Source organism: Diceros bicornis, chromosome 12 (assembly GCF_020826845.1).
Source record: "Diceros bicornis minor isolate mBicDic1 chromosome 12, mDicBic1.mat.cur, whole genome shotgun sequence".
Taxonomy (NCBI): Eukaryota; Metazoa; Chordata; class Mammalia; order Perissodactyla; family Rhinocerotidae; genus Diceros; species Diceros bicornis.
Genome location: NC_080751.1, coordinates 76,669,818 through 76,691,785, shown reverse-complemented (window position 1 = coordinate 76,691,785; position 21,968 = coordinate 76,669,818). Strand labels below are relative to the sequence as shown.

Here is a 21,968-nt window from a genome sequence, read left to right as displayed (position 1 = left end):
CTAACGCACAGCAAGATTAATTTGTCCAATATTATACAGCTCCTAAACAGAAGAGCTGAGAAGAGACCCAACTTGGTTTAACTTCTAATCTGCTAAATGGCAACTGTAACCATGAAGACGTGCTCTACTGGTCACGACTTTACCCAGAGGCTGACCACAACAACAAGGCTGAGGAAATCGGACCACACGGAACAACAGCAATGAAGAGGTGTGTGAAAATGAACATCAGTGCAAGTCCTCGTCAGATCACTGTGACATGTCCATGAATTGGACATCATATAAGCAGAATCCTTAATTACACAAATTCCATTTCTTTTGCTCCTTCATTTGCAATCCGATAAATGAAATTATAACAAAATCTGAAATTGGCAAATTATTATTACAAAATAAATGAAGTGAAAATAATTATTTTCTGTTATATCCTAAGCCACTTCCTTTTTTCCATTTACATCTTTTTTCCTATACATTAAGAATTGATTCACGCAAGGATAATCTATATGTGATACACCAAAGAAATATTAAATTTCACTCACTACATAAATTAATTGTTATTAAGGCAAAGAATGACTAACATAACTTAGAAAGATGTGTAGCCACTCATACTGAGTTGTAAAAAGGTTTCAGAACTCCCCAAGCATTCAATTCAAATGGATTTTTTTGTGTGCTGTGATTTTAACTAAATATCTTTTTCAGAGAGTAGCTTGAAGATCTTTAAAAACCTATCTCCTTGCCTGTGCTAGAGAACACCAAGATAAGACTTTTAAATCATCAAAACTTATACAACTCACATCCCAACTGGTAAAATTTGCCAACTAAGTCATATCTCCTAGAATTTAAAGTCAACACGTGGTTAGATAAATAAGTAAAATCAGAGACATGCAGTCTTCCCCTCGATTGTTCAACTACTTACCAAGTCAGCTCTGTGATGAAATGGGGACTAGTTTACACCCCTGGCAGTGGGTTCAAATTCACATGAGGGAAAATAAACTCATTTTCCTGTGGAGCACGGAGTGTTTTGTTTCATAAGTTCTGCTTTATTGTGGATGCCGTGGTAGCCATGAGTACAGCCCGTAACAAAGTTATGTCACAACGGGTGGCGTTCCCGGGCTCCACTCCCCAGCCGGAGAACAGACCAGGGTCCAAGCCCACTGGAAAGAGCTGGGTGACATCAGCAGAAGTTGTCTGCCCTTGGCTGCACATTAGAATCATTGGTAACTTTTAAAAAATGCCACTGCACAGGGAGTACCCCCAGGGATTCTGATTTAATTGGTCTGGGTACAGCCTGGGCATCAGAATTTTTAAAATCTTCCCAGACGAATCTAATGTGCATCCAAGGTGGATAACACTGTGGAAATGCAGAGCTTCTCAAAAAAGCCAAAAACTTCAGTGTGCTACTACTGGTTCTCCCGGTTTTATCTGTGTTGGGGCCATCTGTTAAAGGAAGTTTATAAAGATAAGGACAGTGTCTTAGCAACAGCATGAAGTAGATGAGCCAATGGTTGTCTGTCCCCACATTCTGCAAGCGGCCAGAGTGTGTTGCTTTGGGAGTACTGAGGGAAGAGCATCTCCCTCCCTCCTACAGGCTCCTATTCACCCATACCTGTGTGAACCTGGGGCTTTAGGCAAACAAGCCCGTGCTATGGGCTGCTTTTCTTTGGTGCCCATCAAGTGACCACATGCTCGACCAGTTTGTAGGAAACGGATATACACAACAACAACATCATTAACGGCAAGCGTGACTCTCATGTATAAGAGTGTGCACCTCCTACCATCATATCCTTTGGGGGATATATCCCTGGTTTGCACCTTGGGAGCTATGGCCCGCTTGCCATAAGTATGGCTGTCGTAACTGTTGTATTCAAAGGAAGTCTTGGAATATTTCTCCAGCTCTTTGGCCAGGTTGGAGCGAGGTGTGGTCGTAGGGACGTTGTTTCTGTAGCCGTAGTGAGGGATCTCGAGCTGCTTTACAAAGCACATTGGCCTGGAAGCAAACAAGAAACAGTTGACAGCTTGCTTTCTTGTAGCTGTGGATAAGATATGGTTCATGTTAATATTAGAGCATTTTGTTCCTTAACTGCATTATGGAGTCTGAACATTGCACTAAAATCACAATTCTATTTTTCCGAGAAAAGACCAAGTGTGCTGTAATTATATAGCATCAAATAAGTTATCTACCTAAATGTCAACTTTGGCAATAAAAAGGACAAAAATATTTAACTTTTTTCCCTTTTTTCTTTTCTTTTTCAGAGTTTTGGTAAGCTTGATGAAGAATGAGATATGAGGATGGGAAAGACTCTCACTCCCATGCACTTTCTTTTGCAGTGGTTTCAAAGAGTAAGAATTACATACAATGAAGTGAGCTAATAAGATATTTCCCTTAAAAATATAAGAGGAAATGAAACAAATCCTCTTGGGGACATAGACTGAGATGAAACTAGACAAAAATTTATCTATCTGGACAATAAAATGGAACATGGAATAACGTATTTTGACAAATATTATCATATACTTTTAATATTTATACCTAGCAGGCATTCATTTTTCTAGACTTTGGAATAAAATATTTAAATGGAGGCACACTCAATTATTATTCATTCATTAATATTTTATCTTGTTTTGTGTGTGTATGTGTGTGTCCATCTATTTATCTATCTCATCGGTAGAATTTTTAAACTTTTTTTGGAAATAATTTTAGACTTACAGAAAAGCTGTGCAGAGGGTTTCCTTAAACCTTCACCGACTTCCTTCTTGTGAACATCTTTATTGACAAAATCACTCACACGTTTATTTTGATTTCATTAGTTTAGCCTATTTACTTTTTGTCAGATGGACAAAGTAATGTAACAATTAGTTAAATGTCTATTATTTGAGGCATTTTACCATATGGAGGGTGAATGAATAAATAACACCCTTGGCCTTGCCTTCAAAGATCATGTCGAATGTGATAATATTTTCAGAGTCCATCTGCGATGAGAATTCTGGGGAAGAGAGATCACTTCTGGCTATGAGATTCAGTTCAGTTTTAATGGAGAGGGTAGAGTTCTAAGTAGGCTTTGTAGAATGGGTAAAATTGTTAAGGTTAAGATCCAGAGTGGGGTGGGAAAGCATTGCAGGAAAAGAAACTACAAAGTCGAAAGCTGAGGAGCAGGGAAGTGAGGAGCATCTTTGGGGAACAGCAGGAGATCTGGGCGCTTGGGACCAGATTGGGAATCTGTTCGTTTGCCTAGTAGGCAAGGCCAAAGAGTTTGGGCCAGGGCAGGCATATTCCCTAAGCGTTCAAAAGACTAGGACCAGCTCAGAAGGAGGGAGGACTGGAGCAGAGGCATCAGGAAGAAGGCAAGGCCTGATGACAAGACGGATGTTGTGATGAGGTCTGCAAGCCAGGGCGCGGCTAAGGAGATGAAAACTTTGGACAGGACTGGAAGCACTTACTTAAGTCTTAGGTTCCTGTTGGACAATCTACTTAAAGACTTAAAATCTTAATTAGTTAAATGGTTGTAGGTTTAAACTATTTTTCTCTTTCCTTCTTTCCTCTCTCTTTCCTTTCCCTGCTGAATGAGCATCCTCTGCATGGAGACACGGTGGGGATTACAAAGGTGCCCCAGCGGAGACCAGGGCCTTCAGACCTTGCTCATAACTGGGACTTCAGTGCCCGAGGTGTGTGGTTGGGATCTGGACAGCACGAAGAGCCCTGCAGGAGAGGCCAATGCACCAGCTGGAGTTCAAGCTCCTCCTTAGAGAGCCAGAAGTCCACACGACCTGGGCTGGCCCTGTCCCACCCTACCTCCACACACCCACCCAGACATAGGTAAAGAAAATTGTTTGTAGATGCACAATTATTGGCCCATAGTCTTCTGTTTTGTTGTCATTTGATGTGGTTTTCCATTGTATCCACCCAGAGAAAGGGATCCTAGGCTATGAAGCCACAGGAGCAACGTAAAAGGCTTTTGTTTCAGGCTCCATATCAGAATGGAGGCTTGTGTCTGAACAGGGTGATGTTTGCAATTATGGATGTTATCTTGTCCATCTCAGCTCCAATGGGGCTTTTCCCTGGAATGCACGCTCGGTACTGACTGGAGGAAATGGAGCACCGTTACCCTGGTGGCTTTTCAAGGAGTGGGCGGGCCCCGGGATCTTTCTAGCTCTCTGGGGGTCTGGCCAAAGTAGGCAAGGGAAATTAACAGAAGGCTTCAGCCTCAATTCCTCTCTAACTTTCCTCAAAATCTCCTTTGGTTAATAATCATTCTTTCACAAATGTACATAGCCCGAGGGGTTTTTAGGGAGAGTTCTCATGCTGTCAATAACTAACAGAGGGCTGCGGGAGGACCCTCAGGGAAGTCCTGTCATTACTTGGTGTCAGTCCTATCTTCTGTGAGATGAGTGAGTTACAGGCCCATTGGGGGCGTGTTAGATTGTTAACAGCCATTCACAGAAAAATCTAGAAGAATGCACACCAAACTTTAGTGAGGGTTTATCTCTGAATGGTAGGATCATAGATGGTTTTTATTTTCTTATTTTTGTCTATTTAAATATTTCTCATTTTCTATAAAGATTTCAATTTTTCTATTGAGGGATAAAAGGGAGTTTAATGACTGTGGTAAAATCCTTTCGGAAACCTGTGAAATAATACACAACAAAACCAAAGAGGTATTCATATTGTCTGCCTAGTGATTTTTTCCAAGTGATTTATCCCAAAGAAATAATCTAACAGAAGCAAGATTGTGTGTGTGTTCTTATTCCTCTCTCTTCAATAGTAGAAGTTGGAATCAACCTAGTTCCCAGTAGAACATATGTTGCAGTTAAGATGACAATTATGATTCCTATGTAGACATGGAAGTGTGTTTCCGTATGATGTTGACAGAAAGGCAGAAGATAGATGATCGTCACTGTTGTCACATGGAGGAGGGTTGGAATGGGACGTGCAGAAATGAAAGTTGATGTGAGGGCTGTGGAAATGTGGGTTTCTTCCTCCACTGCCTCTCCCAATAATCATTCTTGGCTATACTTAAAAAAACAGTGGGCTGAACCAGACAGACGATATTTGAGGTCTTTCCCATTCTAACATTCAGTGATTAGTGGTTTCAGGTAAATCCTTTAACCTCTCTGCACTCTGGTCTTCTCGCTTGTCAAGTGGGGGTAATCGCACCTCCTCCCGCCTGCCTCTCAGGGCGGCTGAGGATCAAAGGACAGCAGCTTTGGTGCTTTCACATGGGAGCCTCCCTGTCCATGCACGGTGGTGCTCCCACCACCCTGACACTTTCAGAAACATTAACACCATCCTGTGGGGTGGTGTTATGCTCTCTCTTCCAAATTAAGATAAAATTACTTTGGGCAACTCATTAATTTTTAAAGCTTACTTTTCATCTGGCATTCATAGAATCACGAAATATCAGAGCCAGAAAGAGAACCAGAAACAATTTCATCCACTTCTCTCATTAAAAACTTACAATGAGTCAATGAAAACCCGGGGAGGCGAAGGGACCTCCTGCCCTCACACAGCCCCCAGGACGGAGTGAGGGGTGGGCTCAGGTCTTGGCTCCCAGGACGGGGATCATCTTTGAACTGTACCAGCATTACCTTCATTCCTGTCACTAAGCATGACCATCCATCACACCCAGAGTCTTGAGCGCCTGGGTGTGCTGGGCCTGGCTCTACATGGATCTCGTGAAATGACACACTCCATGTTCTGTACCTTAGCACTCGGTCTGAGGCCTGGTTGGACTTGGACACATCACAGCTCTGGTGTTTCTCTTGGGCCTTTGCCAATTTCTCTGCTGCAGCAATAGGGCATCCAGAGAGGCTAGAATTACAGAAAGGGAATTTAATTGTCTCCTCAATTAAGTGTGCTGGCTTCACAGCACACTGACCCAATCCTCCTCTCCCCTCCTCTCCCTTTGTCAGCACAAAGAGACTGTGGAACAGGTTCCCAAACCTGTCGTGGGCTTTCCTGGTGGGATGAACGGGGAGAGGGAGAAATAACCGTTTGCAGCTTGCATGTTTTCCTCTTGGTCTCCAGTAGACATGGCTGATGGCCATGCCGTGTATAAAGCACACTCGGTCATTTCCCACGAGAGCAAGACAAATTCTGTGACATTCAAGAGATCGTGAGCTAGTTAAAATTTTAGACACAGATTCCATTCCCGGATGTTCACTGTTTCTGGAGACGAGGAATTAACTACTTGGGCAGGGCGAGTTTCTAAAAAGCCCAAGAAAAGAGAGCTCTCTGGTTGGCACCAGAAGATGGAGCTCTAAGCTGATCCCCCGAGCGCTGCTGACGGTGGTGCTTTGGCTTGTGTCTGGGCAGTCTGTTTGCCTCCTCCCCAGGAAGAGAAAGGAAAGTGGAAGAGAAAGCAAAAGAACCTCTGGGAGTCCCCTACAATGTTTTTTGCAACTACATATTTATGGAAGAGACAACAGATTGGTTCTTGTGTTTGAGCTTATTTTTCATGAAATCCTGGTGTCTGCTCTTTGTCTATCAGTATGTATATCTGCACATAAGTGCAGATGCTTACTCCATGTAGTGTAACGTCTCAAAAATATACGATTGTGCGAAGACTTGGGGAAGGAGCTGAGCCTGTAAACACTGTATCGAAGAGTCCTCAGCATGAGCTTTCCCGATCAATTGATCGTTTCCTCCTTCTGCAGATGAAGCCCAGCAAGATCTCTGACAGGCACTGGGTTGTGATTTGTTTCATTATAAATTTGACACAAGTAACCAAATTTACCAGTCAGACAAGCAAAAATTAAAGTGAGACTCGTAACAGTTTCCTCCATTTAGATATAATTTTACATGAGCTTATGAAGCTCAAACTATAGGCTATAAGACAATTCTTAACAGAATCACTTTTCCACTACTGAAAAAAAATATCCGATATAAGAAACTTAGTAAAAGTCAGAATATGACAGAAAAAGAGAATTGGAATTTGAAAGTGTGATTCTGAGCATGCTTATTTACAGCAATAGTCCAGGAGAAGTCTATTTGCCTGGCACATTGTCATGCCAAATCTTCCCCAAGCAGCGCTCTTGGACATCTGCTAGTATTCTGATGATGCCCACACTGGTGACGGGGGCTTTCAGCAGAGTGTCAAGGGGGCAGCAGAGTTAAGTCATACACCATACAGTCTCACTATATTCTAATTCCGTTCTGTACAAGGCGCACAGGACAGCTCCTCTTCACCCCTCAGGGATAATGGAGCCTTTACTGCATTCCTTCTAGTCATTGCAAATGATCATGGTTCCATCTTTAGATATTACCCCAAGGACGGCACCTTTCATGGGACTGTTACCCCATCATGACAAGTGGGTGAGACAGCTAAAAAAATTCAACCTGCGAAAAAGGGGTTTAAGCATCTGACTTTCCCATGCTCTATGCGACAGCACTCTCCATTCTCTGGAAGCCATGGCCTGAGGGCCTCTGTCTCCTGGGGCAGGATGGAGGTGTGTGCAGGGGCATGCACTCCCTCTTGAGGTTGTGGGAACATGGCTGTCAGGGAACTGCCTTCCCTGCAGCGCAGAATGCAGGAGAACTTTGCTTACCTTCTGTGCGAGTTCCTGTTGCTATTTACATGCCCTCGCCCTGTGCAGCCCGGAGTAGGACACTTGAGAACATTTTCATGCATGGCAAGAACTTGACAAGGAGAGGCAGAGAAAACAGCCCAGCATTAAAACATAGAAATGGTCTGAATACAAGAATATGCAATCATTTTAACAGAGGCTGCGTTAGTTTACAACAGACAGTCCTACAAACATTTGTGATGGGCATGGTCAGGGAAACACAGGTAGGAAGAAAAAGGAGGTTGTCTCAACCTTACTCTAATTGGCATGCAAAGCAGGGTGCGTGGACGGGGAGCCGTGGAGGTTGGAGCACATGATAACTGAACTGTTCCGGATGGGATAGGAAAGCAAAGGCCCCTGGTAGGTCTCCCATACATAAGCACTGAGGGTTGATTAGCCATGTAACAGCACGTAGAGGAGTAATTCTTAAAACATGCCTATGCTTTGGAAACACACAGTATTATGAAGGTGTAGTGGTCATGGGTGAAGAGAGAACCCCAAACCTTATTTTTAAATAAAATGAATTGAATAATGACTTTTCATCTAGGAATTAAGTACTTTATTATTCTTCAAATGGAATGAGCTAGAATGGTAAGTGCTACGCAGTTCACCTGTGAAAGTAACAAGTGGGAGACATCACGACATGGTCTTCAAGGTGAAGGAAGCTCCCTGCTGCTGTCAGGAGACAGCCATTAAATTTACCCCGTGGTGGTGATGGACCGTCGGCATACCCTCTCTTTCCTGGTCCTCAGTGAACATGCCACTGCTCTGGACTGTGGGGGAAGGCTAGTGGGGATGAGAAGTGCTGGTGGAAAGTCAAGAGAATTGACCCCAACACTGACCCCAGCACAACTGACCATACACCCGAGACCTGGGGACTGTTGGAGCTTTCCCTGCCAGTGAGGTTTCCCTAATGCCAGATGAACATGGAAGACCATGAAAATTGTATTTTCTATAATTCTGCTCCTTCTCTGGAACAATCTCTCTTTTCCCTACAATCCACATGCTACCTCCACATGATGTCATTATTACTTGAGTCCACATCTTAGTTCCTCACTCCTGGTCGGTTCCTTAAAAACCAAGTCCATTTTGGTTTCATCTTGACAGCTCTCATAGCTCCTGCCTCGTCCTTACATACGGTCGATGCTCCATAAATGGCAGTCAAACAATGGAGAGTCGACTTTCGGCTCATTTTGTGTTGAGAACTGGCTGGAGTGGGCTTTCAGGAGGTCTTCCCTTCCCCTCTCTGGGGAGTCTAGGCACAGCTCCCTGCATCTTTGCTCTCCTGTCTCAGAGGAGGGAGTGCCCCCCACTATCCCGGCCAAGTGAGCTCTTCAGGCTGCTCTCTCACCTGTCATCTTCCCTTTCTATCAGGGTCTTGAGTTACCTACGTCATTCATTCTTTATTCTTTACTATTTTCCTATCATCCTTTTATAACATCACACAAACCCTTCCCGTGATACAGCTTCCCTCTCAAATTAATATACATCTTTCCTTTCCTTTTATGCTAAACTTTTCAAATATAAAATCTTCCCTGGAGAAAGCAAACACTTTCCATGCTTGTCTATGGTATAGATCTCAAATTGGCCTTTCCTCTCTCTCCTGCTAAGTGGAGACAAGGAATCCTTCCTAACCATCGTCAGCTGGGACCCACACTTGAGATGGAATCTTTTGGACATCCTTTGTCTACACTCTACCTCTATTTCCTCAACCCCATGCATATTTATTAAACTTCTGCAGCATGTATGGCTCCTATTCTTAGTTCTCATGTCTTTCTCCTAGTTGTCAACAGCAGGCTTTTGTTCAATAGACTCAATGACCTCTTTTCTCCCTTCTCTTAGACTTCTTTGTCCAAGATTACTTTGGACTTCTTTCTCAGGCATCCCCTTCATATGTGGGACCTTTGCAGAAATACCATCCTCTCCTTGGTCCCTCTGACTTCTCTCCACCTGCCTCTCTTCATCTTTCTACACACTGACCTCCAAACCTCCCATTTTTGGCTCCTGTTCATTCTTGCTTTATGCCTCCTCTCTGGCCAATTTCATTCTCAGATTCTACTAACACTGCTCAGAGGATAGATCCAGATAGCCACCTGTGCATCTGACCTTCTCCAGCTCTTCAGATCCCTCCTCCCAACAGCCTGCTGGGACTATCATACAGCACTTCCAATTAAATTGGAAAAATCCAAGTCATGGTTCCCTGATTAGATGTGGCCCTATTTCTCAATCCACTACATCTATTATTGGCATCATCCTCCTTACCATTGACCAGTGCGAAAATCCTTGGCGTCATCTCAATCTGCCTCCCTTTCTTCTCTGTATCATCTATAATGGTCTTCAACTCCTGCCAGCCTGTGTTTGGAAGGTTTCTTGAATCTGGCCCAGGTTTTCCCTTCCCACCACCGCTGCCTCCTTCACGCCGTGATTTCTCACGTGGACTAGTATGGCAGCTTCTCTCTCACATGGGACCAGCTAAAATGTGACCTAAGTGAAGCCTATAGGTCCCCAGGGAAGTCACCATCCCTGTTGTCTCAGAAATGTGTTCGCAGCATGCTGTTGAAACACCATCACGTGAGGGTTGCTTTCTGTCCTGTGTGCATGCCCCCTTCTCAGCTAGGTTGGGAGCACTTGGAGGCCCAGCACTGTGTCTCATTCAGTGTGTGTCCTGTGTTTCAACACTGTATTGCAAACTGGGGGTGCAGACTACTTTATTAATTTCAACTGAACAGAAATGATGATTAGGAGAGCTAGCCCAGAAAAAACTAAAAAAAAAAAAAAAAAAAAGACATGCCCTCTGTGGAGTCTAATTTTTTTTTACATTTTTATGGTATTATAAAGAATTATACATGAGTAAATATTTAGAAAGGATTTTCTACAGATGCTCTGGAAGGCCTTTGTAAGAGTGTTGTCAGAGCCGAGCTCCCACTTCCTCACGGGTGAAGGTGAGAACAGGTGTGATCTGACCTGTGGTTTGTATAAGCACTGACAACACACAGCTTGTCAGAACACGGTCTTATTTCTGCTACATTTAGACTTTTTCTGTGAAAATATGCAGTCAGGAGGATTTCTCAGCCATGAAAAGGATCTGATACTCTACTTTGAAGGTGAAAACATATGCCTTAAAGAAAAATTGCATAAAGCAGCTCTTTTTTCCTAAGACATTAGTGTTCGGTGCTAATGCCTCATTTTGTAGATGAGGAAAATGCAGTACAGAGTGTGTGACATGCCCCTTGTCACACAACTTGTTAGGGCCAAGACTGGAATACCAAACCCAGGTCTCAGTAGAAACAGGTTTGGGATTCCAACAGATGTGGATTTAGATCTTAGCTCAGCTATCTGTCTAGACAAGTTAGTACCTGCTCAGATTAGTTTAAAAAATATTGAGTGTCTTCAATATGCCAGGCACTGTGCCAATCCCTGGAAAGAGAAGGATGATAGCATCTGCTTCTCATTTTCCTCATGTAAATAACAGGGTGATACCACCCTGCAGGGCTTACTGGGGATTAAAGGAGTCAGTGTTTTCTGAGTGTACACTGAGCACCCAACACGGCGAGTGTATTCAGAAATGAAACTGTGGCAGTTAAACCATGCTGTCTCCCTGCTCATGTAACACACGGAGGAAGAGCCACTCACTCGAATCTGTCTATTTAACCAACTCTCCAAGTCTGTTCACCGGACAGTTACAAGAAACGTGGGTTTACTATTTTTCAGTAGCCACTTGAAAACCTGGAACCACAATAGCTCCTGAAAATATTTCACCTGAAAATGTTCAGCTAAACCTGTTTTCTAAGCTTCAACTACTATTATGAACTTTTCCTTGTTTTGACAGATTTGCTTCCCAGGTATTCCCAAGTTAGCCGTTTTAATGGAACTATCCTTAAAAGTTCCTCTAAACAATCCACTGGTCATCTTGTCATATCTCAAGCCAAACTGTGACCTTTTCCCCACTAGAAACCGTGTCTTAGATAATGAGGGCAATCCTTAACACATCTCAGACTCAAAGTCAGGATCTTAACCTCACAGAGTCATTTCTGAAAATATGCCTTTTTCCTGAGCAATCAATTCTAATGGTATTTAAATAGCTGGCACACTTGATATGCTGAGAGAAAGATAAACAAAAAAAGGTGTACATCATTTCAGTTCTTAAAGAAATTTAGTTGTTTTCATAGATTCATTGCATAGTCTCAGAACCTAACTAGTTTAAAAGAATGTATAAGATCAAAACCCACTGACTTAAATCTCTTTATTTAAGATTTTATTGTGTAGAAATGTTGGGACAACTATGATATAAAACAGACTTTACAAGTAAAATGTAATAAAATATAAATATAATATTGATTCACAAATATATTGCAGTTCAGATAATTGGGAAAAAACAGCTCAAGGTCTTTTTTCTCAGGGATTCCTAGCAGTTTAGTGCTTGAAAGGAAATTTTAGAGGCTATCTAAATTCCATTCTATACTTTGTGAGGACAGAAGGAGAGGAGTGATGTGCCTGAGGTCACAGAGCAAGTCAGAGATGAAACAAGGGCTAGAGCCCAGGCCTGCCCGCTCGGGGCCATGCTGCGAGAAGAAATACTGCATGGTGTGCTACTGTTCTAGGGCAGATCTAGCAGGAATGATACCAAGAAAACACTGCACGCTGGAGGAGAGGCCTTGATGGGCCCGTGAATGCTGAGTGAGTTACCCATCAGGACAAGAAGGGGCTGGTTAAATAAGGTTTCACTTGAGCCATAGATGGAAATGACAAAGGCAAGAGGGATGAAGTAAACAGAGTCACAGGTGTGTGTGCTCCCAAGGGGATTGGAGAAACACAGACTTACTTTCTGGAGGGACCCTATCTTTGTGCGGGCATCCGGACAGACTGCGGTGATGCGGATAAAGCCCCGTTACGTGGCCAGTTCCATCGCACCCCGGGGTTGGACACTTGCTCTCTTTCTTTTCTGCTCTCGAGGGATCTAAAAGCGACAACAGGTGTCAAGAGAATGAATTTTTTACCCATTGAAGACAAACGTGATTATTTAACAATCTGAAGAGACCTTGATAAATAAAGAAATAAAGCAGGTGTCAGGGGACAGGCTGTGGCATCAGACTTTTACATAGGTAGTACTCTGATTTTGGGTGAATTTTTGACCTTAAACAGTATAATCATGAACTGTAAAATATTTTACTTTCTATACTAAAGAAAAAAAAGCCTATCCCAACCTTAAATCTTGATTGTTTTCCCGTGTGTTACATGATAAGCTGTGTTTCTCAAAGAAATCAACATAAATAATGATGAGACAGTGACCTTCTCAGAGAACAAAACTTTACCATGATCCTCCAGCAATCGCTGTGTGAAATTCAACCAGGGAACATAATGCCATTCAAATACTCTTTAACGGAATTTCTTTTGTATTGAGTGCTCTGATCGTATACACTATAAGCTGCAAAATTTTACTGGTGTTGAAAGTTATTCTCTTGCAACACCGTTCCTTAGCATTCCAATTCAGTACTTCTCTGAAATCAGCTGAACTCTCAGAAGGCACTGTAAGCAGATGACCAAAGTGGGGGAGATCCCACCTGACAGAGGTGATGTGCAATCAAAAATGTGTCAGAAGCTGCTGAAGCAACCATTTGTTTTGATTTCTTCATCTGTACTTGGAACCAGAGGAAGGCTCGTTAATGCTGTGCATGCATACACAAAATTAAGAGGAGATGGTTTCATACAGCCCTGCCCGCTCTCTGCAATACCAGTCAAGGGAGCAACAGAGCAGACATTCGGTCAAAACTTGAATGTCAGATGCCAGAAATGAATGATATTGCTAATAAAATTATTTCTATGTCCAGAATTGACCACAGTTCATACACGTGCAGAAAATAACTCCAGAAAATATTTCTAAGATAAAGCTCAGACCAATTAGTAATACAAGTGTGCGAAACACTATTTTTGAGCCAGTTTTTGAAAACCAGTTGCACAGATTATCAATAGATAGTGACTACTCTGATTTGGTCCAGGGAATGCTATCGTTAAAATTTCTGCAGGGGTTTAATATTTTTATATTGATATCTCATTAATCAGGCCAATCATGGTTGCTAGAAAATATAAATTTTACTTTTGGTTAAGAATTTATTTTATATCAAGAAAAAGCTTGGTTTAAAATTTTTTTTAACTCTTATGGACTTTCTTCTTAAGTCATTCATGTGAACTTGAAATAGACAAGGGACACACAGGAATATAGAAACACTTTTATGTTTATAGAAAAAGCCCCTTCTTCTCTTTTTTAGTTAGCATTTTATTCTACATAATGTCTTTCAGGACCTGTAATCTCCTAAACCAGTGCTGGTGTTGAGGGAAATATCTAGATACAACTGTCAGCTACTTCCTACCATTATTTATAGACACTAATGTCTGAAAACAAATCTAAAACTGTATTGTTGTGATTTCAATTTCTAAATATCTTATTGGAGCTTCTCTTACACATGCAAACTAAAAGACTAGCATTTTATTCCCTTTTGAGTAATTTCATAATAATATTGGTACAATTTAATTAACATAAATATAAAATAGTAAGTGCACTGTAACGGTTTTAAAGGAAAATATTATTTAAAATCAAAACTAGAGATATAGTTTAAAATCATAAGCTAGATATAAATGACTCAAAGGACAAAAAAGTAAATTATTATTAATCATTAAATGACTCTTTTTCATCAGGACACTTACAATTCCCTAACAAATTATATTATTTCACAGATTTTGAAAATGTTCTGAAGTTAAGTACAGATTTACATGAAAACAAAGTGGCTCAAACTCTCAGTTTTTGGAAGACAACAAGGGCATAGTCTCCTCTCGATGCATGAATCCCGGTGGAGGTGGGACGGTGTTTGCCTTCACCATTACCTCCCTTGCTTTCCTAGTTCTGGAAATCCCAACTCATCCTGAAAGCAAACATTCAAGAAAACACAAAACAACCAAGCAAACAGACCAACAAGTCAACAGAAAACCTTGCAACAATGTCTATAAAAATAATTGTGCCCTAGGTTTAGCCTGCTTGTTTACTCCCTTTGGAGTAGATTCTTGAGAAGAAGAAAGATAGAGGAGATTCGCGATAAATTTTGCTTTAGCTTATGATTTTGGAAAGGTTACTCATTAATAATTTAAATCATTTTGAGAAGATTGTGTACAAATGAGAATTGTTAAGAGTGTTCTCTCCATCTTTAATAAAATAACAGAGAAGCTGAAAATAGAGACTGTTGATCCACTATGTGGTTGTAGGAACTGTCCATTGGCCACATTGGTAAGATACCACATAATTTTTTTTAATAAGGAGGGCATTAATCTCTTTACCCTACTTTGGTGTCCCTGCTTGGTTTTATTTATTTGGTTCTTCAAAAGAAACTTGGGAACGATGTGGAACACGTTGATAAGAAACAGAAATGAGCTTTGATCAGAGGAAGAAGATGTGGAAAAACTGGGAAGAGGTAGAAATGAATGCTTTCCAACTCATTTGGAAAGTCCAAATCCCCAACCCTTTCCCTATTTCAGGGAAAAAGCACATCTCAGTTTTTACTGTTCATTCCCAACCTTGGCCCCATTTATTTAGGGGAAACAAGTGGTTTGAATTCCATTTCTTGCAAAAAACAAAATAAAACAAAACAACAATAACAAAACAAAATGAGTCAAAATTTACAGAAAGCCGCTGGGTATAAAGGAACCACAGAAACCAAAGAAGGCACAACAACAAAGAATCTGCAATGCAGAAGGAGCCCGAAGGTTTCCGTAGTAGATCACTGCATTTCTCAATGCCAAGACTCCATCATGAAATCCACTCTACAGAATTCTGAAAAATAAGCCTAACGTGTATTTGTCCAACTGAGCAATCCTATGAGAAACGACACTGTTGCTTCCTAAAAATATTTAGTTCCTATATGATTCTCAAATATCCAACTAAAAATTCCTGACAGATTGTACTATAGTTATAAACACGTATGCCACATTTCATAGTCTTCACAGCACGCCCGATGCTTCCTTCCAGGAGTCCAGTCCAGAGGAGCTGGACTCCTCTGCCTTGAAGAAGCAGCCCCTTCCTCACACGCGCACCTCACGAGGGTCTAGCCTGCACCTGCATCACCGAAACGACGGTCAGCGCTCAACACTTGCCAAATCAAGGACAAAGGGCTTCTGGCTAAGGCTCGTCTCCAATTGAGATTTGGTCATCGTGGTGCCCAACTCACCGTGAGAGTTATGTGCACACATTGAGAGGAGAATACACACCTATGTCACAACAGAAAAAATAGTTCTTCTGATCTTTTGAAGTTTATACAGCAACTGATTTTCAAACCAAATTCCTGGACCTCATTACCAGATCCGCAGTGAGGAAACTCAGTATTCATAAGGAATAGATTAACATGCAAAACGGAAAATCTTTTTCGATACTAATATGGAGGGATTTAAGGAATCATCAATTTCATTCTTGAAATTGCTTCTTACTTAGTTTTAAGAGTCTTGTAATTGAGATATCCGCAATGGCAAGGTTCTACATGAGGTTAAATTATAACCAGCCTCATAGGGAAAGTGGACATGGTTTTTACTGCAAACATGAAGCCAATCATTCAGGTTGGAAATATATATACACATATTAGATACATTGACTACATATGTATGTGATTGAATATATAGATATATGCAAATGTGTGCCCACATATTTCATAAATGAAAATCTGGTTAAAACTATTATATTGGATGGTTTTGAGTGTTTTATAATAAAGTAAGCACCATAACTGCTCCACAATGCAATGGAATCAGCGAGAGGGAATGAATATACTAAAGAAATTACTATTGATCTCTGCCTCGGACATAGCGTGCCTTGCATATCAAATGGCTCCCATCACTTCCTGTCTTAAGATAATTAATGCACAGTCACTGCCCTTGTCTTATGTTATTGGTCATTCCATTACTTTTCAATTTCTATCAGGGATGTTTTCTGTTGGGGAGGTTTCATCAATAACTGTCATTTGATGATAATTGTATAAAATTATGATGCCACCTACCCATTCCAATTTATAAAATACGTGTTTCATCCCTGATTGACTAATTGTTACATACCCCCTTGCCCTCCACAAAGATTGTGGTTCATTTACAAGAATACAAGTTCATCCTAATATTATCTGTCACATGACGTGTTTGCGCTCTAAGCTTCTCTTTCCAAGGCATGCATTTTCCATTGAAATATCATATTAGTTATCTGCTCTGATAATATGACATTGAACTGCTTTGTGTATTTCTCAGACAAATATTTTATTTGCTCTTCAGAAACATAATCACAAAATATAATTCTGGAATCCACTCTAAGAAATATGCGTTAGGGATATAATTTAGTGTGATGCATACTTTAGTTGTAGACTATAATTGACATCTTTTAGTCTAGCTCATGTTTCACAAGGCAACTTACGTTAGGTAGAAATATTACCTTTACCATAGTATGGCTTTTTGACATGGCTGTCACTGGATTTAGGTTTTCTCTCCTCCCCGGGGAGTTGTCTTGGCGACTGCTCCTCGTATGACCTCATGTTGTCACGCCTCCCAGCTTCCATTGCCATCTTCTCCCTCATGGCCTTTGCTCTTTCAGTTTCCAAAGCAATGGCTTTCTCAAGAAGGGTCAAGTTTCCCTTGGTCATGTCAAACACTTCCTCGGACCTGTCCGAGTTCACGGAGGTGGTATCGTCATCTCTTTCATGATACCCATCCTCCTTTGCACAGCTGGAGAAAGTTCTCGATCTGGGACTCAACTGCTCCTCTAGCCTCATCAGGTTCATCATGTCAGAGTAGTTCCTGTCGGGCGTTCTTCCCGGGAAGTCATCCTCTTGCCGGACATGCTGGCGGATGTTCATGTTTTGCTGTTGGTTCCTCTCCTGCGGGTTCGTCTCACTCAGTTTCCTGGCCAGGTCAAAGCACTGATTCCTCAAGCACTCCAAACTGCTCAGACACACCTCCTCATCGCTCTCCTCCACCATTTTTTCCATGAGTCCATTGTTCATGGGCTTCCCCAACATTACATAATTCATGTTTCTATTATCTTGCTGTGACATAGTGTCTACATAATTTCTGTCATTCATGTTTTCAGCGAGCACCACACCATGTCCTTGTGCTAATAATTTAAGGGAGTCCACCGTTTCTCTAACGACATCACTGTCTAAGTCTAGACTTAACTCGCTTTTCCGACCCAAGTTTTCATTTTTGTCACTATCGTCTTCCAGACTATTGGAGGTATTGCTGTTCATTTCTGACTCAGTCCTGGCCCGGTATGCTGCATCCTCGGCAATCTTACCAAGATTCAACAAGGACTTGGCCACCAGCTCGTCGTAATTGTCATACTCATCATTATTGTTATCATCCTTTTCTGCATCCTGCATTATTCGAGTATTGTGACAATTCATTTGATGGTCTTCTGCAAAGAAAATAAAACAAGGACAAAAAAAGAAAAGAAAAGAAAAAAAATGGCTAGCACTTGAAGTTTAGTTGCAACAGTATGGATAGCACGTTAACTGTAAGTCAAACCCTGTTCATCACCTAACAGAGCCTCAAGTCCCACTTGCAGCTCCGCTGACAGTGTTGACACAAGGAAAATGGATTGTGCTAAAAACACAGGAGGCCATTTAAAATAGTTGCTATAAACTCTTAATTTCCTTAACTAACCTTAAAATAAACCGGTATATATTGTAAATATAATTTTAAAATATGAATTTTTTATTACTTCTAAATTTTAAGAATGTCTTATTTTCTTCATTGGCTTTATTTACAGCCCAACCAGATGGATAAGAATTACATGCATCATATCAATAGGCTTTCTAAGAGTTCATGCCCTTTACTTGTTGCCAACTCTTACACAGATGCTCCTAGCAATTGCTTTTAAATTGTTTGTTTTCACAGAGATGCTCAGGCAAGACAGAAGAAAGCCTCAGGTTGTTGAGGAATCACGCAGGGACGCCGCCTACGTTGGGCCTTCAATATCAGAAGCACGTATTTGGGCTGAATTAAGAGTTATTTTGAATTTTCTACCTTAGAGACAATTTATCGTGATTCACAGTGAAGCAACAGGAATGCCATAGTAAAAGTTTAGAACTAAATCTGATGAACTTAATTCCTATATATGTATCTCAGCAGGTTTGAGAGAGTGGGAGGGAAAAAGTATGCAGTGACCAAATGCCTATAAAAACCAGTATGGATTGTAACACATACAATGCAGCTGTAATTTGACACAGCGTCTTACATTCATCCACCTCATAGCCTAGGGAAATTTTGGTGAGCTGGTAGAAATAATGCGTGAATAAACATCACATCCAATCTCAAAAAAGTATTTAGGAAAACTTGTTGAAAAAAAGACCACATTAAAAATTATATAAAACCCCTAGGTTTCATCTGAAATGTATCCTTTTTAACACTAAAGGAATATTTGGGCTATGTCATTTCTCTTCACAATGCTACATAATTGCTATCACATAAATTGCAAATATAGATAATTATAAATGGATTCTCAAAGGTATTCCCCTTCCCCCCCCGGCCCTCAGATTGAATTTGGTTAACTGCATGCCATTGTCACATCTGTGAACCAGAGTAAGAGTTTTTAAAGTTTATTAATGAGCTGAAGAAATGAGATATATTGATTAGCAGAAAATACCTGTTGACTAAGAGCTGAGTCAGGATGCCCCCAGTGTTTTCTTTATGGATTTTGTGTTGTCCCTTCAGAAAAGGCTTTTGTTGGTGAAAAAGGTTTGGACATCAACATATCAACAGCAGGAAAGAATATCCTTGCTAGCCCATACAAAGAACCAACAAATTTTTAAAATTGAACACATCTTTTAATAAACATCAGCAAATCAAATTTGCCATATATTAGTCATAGAGCATCACTAACTGTATGAAACAAAGGTTGTCAGTCTTCGGGATAATTCCTATCAAGCAATTTCCTTAGCGCAAGGACACACATATCTCCAAAGAGCATCAAGAGAGAGAAAATCAAACCAGTGAATGCCATCAGAAACGCTGTGCAAGTATTCATCTAAAATGCACACTATGCCACTGGCCTAGGGCTTAAGCCTTTAAGAATTGAAGGCAATCCTGTTTTAATGAATTTTTGAAAATATAAAAGTAATATTCTCCTCTCAATTTATGCACTTTGATGTTTATATTCATGGGCTGTGAATAGAGAAGCAGCTTCTGGATAACCAGGAACATTACCTCCACACAACATCTGGTGATTTTTGATAGCCAGCACCACTCTACCTACAAAGAACCAACCACGAGATGAATTTATAAGTTATGGTTTGAAAACAGGAAAACACATGCTACATCTTGAAGCATTTTGAAAGTTGAGTCAAAGAAGAAACCACAGTCGGGTAAGATTTATTATTTTCATGATTTTTCTCTTAACTTTCTCTTGTGAAATGCATCATGGCATCCTGAAGAACTTGGAAAAGGGGAAGATTAATGACAGTGGTGAACAAGAAAAGAAAACACCTGTGTCATGTCCTTGCGCCTTGTAAAACCACAACAAGGCTGCATGTGGAATTTGACAAGGATCCACGTTTTATGAAGCTCTTCTCCTTCCTACCAGAGTTGTTATGAACATGATCTAGTTAACTCTCCACATTCTAAATCTCAGGATTCTCTTCAGTTCATTTGTCCCAGATAGGAAATGGCTTTTGCTGTTATTTCTGAGCTCCCCACATTCCCCTCTGCATGACACAGTTAAGGAATATGTCTTGCCTATTGATCATCAGAAACCTATTCATCTCCCGACTCGATTCATAAGTTACTTTCCCCAAAAGAAGATTAAAACAAAGATGGACACACTTCTTCACACAGCCTCACAGCCTCAGGGGAGGGAGGCTGAGAAAAAGCTGAGAAGGGGTTCCTTTACCATCTAAAAAGTGGGAGAGCAAGGCCGCCTCCAACATACCTTCTGGCTTTGGATTGTAGTGGTGAGTACAGCAAAAGCAGACTTGCACACGGCTTTGCATTCATCTCAGAATGAAAGTGAAAGTAGAAGTCAGATAACCCGGTCTGGTCACTCCGTTGCTGCTTACTAGTTGCATGATGCTGGTGACCTAGGCCTGGCCTCCTTCAGAGACCTCCTACAGGAATTGTGTGACCAGGATGTGCTGTGTAAAGACACAGCGAAAGCACTCTGAGCAGGTGGGGGCTAGTCCCATCATGTGGTCATCGGCCTACAGAGTGGATGCTGAGGAAATCAGCCTATTTGTAGAAGAAATCTGGAACAGGCAAGGGAAATGTATTAGCCTTTGACTACACAGCCTCCTGCAAGGCTTGGCTCTCCTTCCAGGTTACCAATGTTCAGCGTCGTCTGAGGCTGTATGACCTTCGCAGTAAATGTAGAAACGGCTGGTGAAATGGCACGAGTGGCTGAAAACCCTGGTAGGTTGATGGAATGTCTCAAGTTACTGGTATTTGACTATTTCAACATACATGTGAAATAAAGTCAACTCTCAGTCCTGTGGGCTAACGGAGGGGAACAGTCAGTCAGCCGGTCAACAAGCAGGTTCTAAATAGCTACTACGCATTGGCTTCCTCCAGAATTCAAAGTCACCTACAGTGAGCTTTTAGAAGTCCATCTCTGGTTTTGCGTTTTCAGGAAATTTGCCCATCTAGTTATGTTTTTGCTGAGGCTAATAATGAAACGGACCACATGTGGAAGTGGGCCATGGGAAAAGGACCAGAATTTTCCGGCCAGTCAGGGATTAACAATGTGGTACCGACTGTCCACAGACTGAATATTCCAACAACAGGAAATAAAGGAGTCGATTGGATTAGCTCTTCATGTGATCAATGTTCTATCAAATAGGGAGAATGTACTTGTGATGAAATAAAGCATTTTACCAGAAAATTATTTTAAAATACAAGCTCACATTTTAAATAAAAGAGCACAGCAATTTAGATAGAGGTTTAAAGAGACCAAAGGACCTCAGCCTTCTTTTTGTAGTTTTCTGCTCTAAGCCTGTCCTCCAGTGGAGCTGCACGGTGACAGACATGAGGAGGAGTCACTGGCTGGTGGGCGCCAGCCGGGGTTTCACTGTTGAGGCAAACTCACAGAACTTTCACGCCAAGGGGGAAATGAGAGATGACCCGGTCCAGCTACTTCCAGGTCAGGAAATTGAGCCCAGAAAGCAGAGGCAGCTTGGTGGCTAAGTCCATGTGCCCTTTTGACATTTCCATCAGCCAATTACAAACCTAATTTTTGTTGCTATTATATGCATAGTTTTGAATCTTACGTGAGCTGTATGAAAAGTTGTAGGTCTCAATTTTATTTCCTTTGAGTCATATTGTTATAGACAATTTATGCTCAACAGTTACAATTAGAAAACCAGAAGAAATTCTTAAACAAAAAAATGTAGTCAGGGAGGTTGTTTTTTCTCTAT

At 41.2% G+C, this 21,968-nt stretch overlaps 1 protein-coding gene across 4 annotated transcripts in view; it reads right to left on the bottom strand.

Annotated features, from left to right (window-relative positions):
- The window catches only part of MYT1L (myelin transcription factor 1 like), a 161,194-nt gene that overhangs the window by 94,054 nt on the left and 45,172 nt on the right, over nucleotides 1-21,968 (bottom strand). For 3 of the 4 annotated variants that reach the window (XM_058550695.1, XM_058550696.1, XM_058550694.1), the window contains exons 5-9: nucleotides 17,009-17,980; nucleotides 12,377-12,511; nucleotides 7,537-7,627; nucleotides 5,693-5,800; nucleotides 1,770-1,981 (exon numbers count right to left, since the gene is read on the bottom strand). In XM_058550695.1, the coding sequence (XP_058406678.1) occupies nucleotides 1,770-1,981; nucleotides 5,693-5,800; nucleotides 7,537-7,627; nucleotides 12,377-12,511; nucleotides 17,009-17,980 (1,518 nt within the window). Of the gene's footprint in view, nucleotides 1-1,769; nucleotides 1,982-5,692; nucleotides 5,801-7,536; nucleotides 7,628-12,376; nucleotides 12,512-17,002; nucleotides 17,981-21,968 lie in introns of all 4 variants that reach the window. The other variant, XM_058550693.1, reaches the window with a different exon arrangement.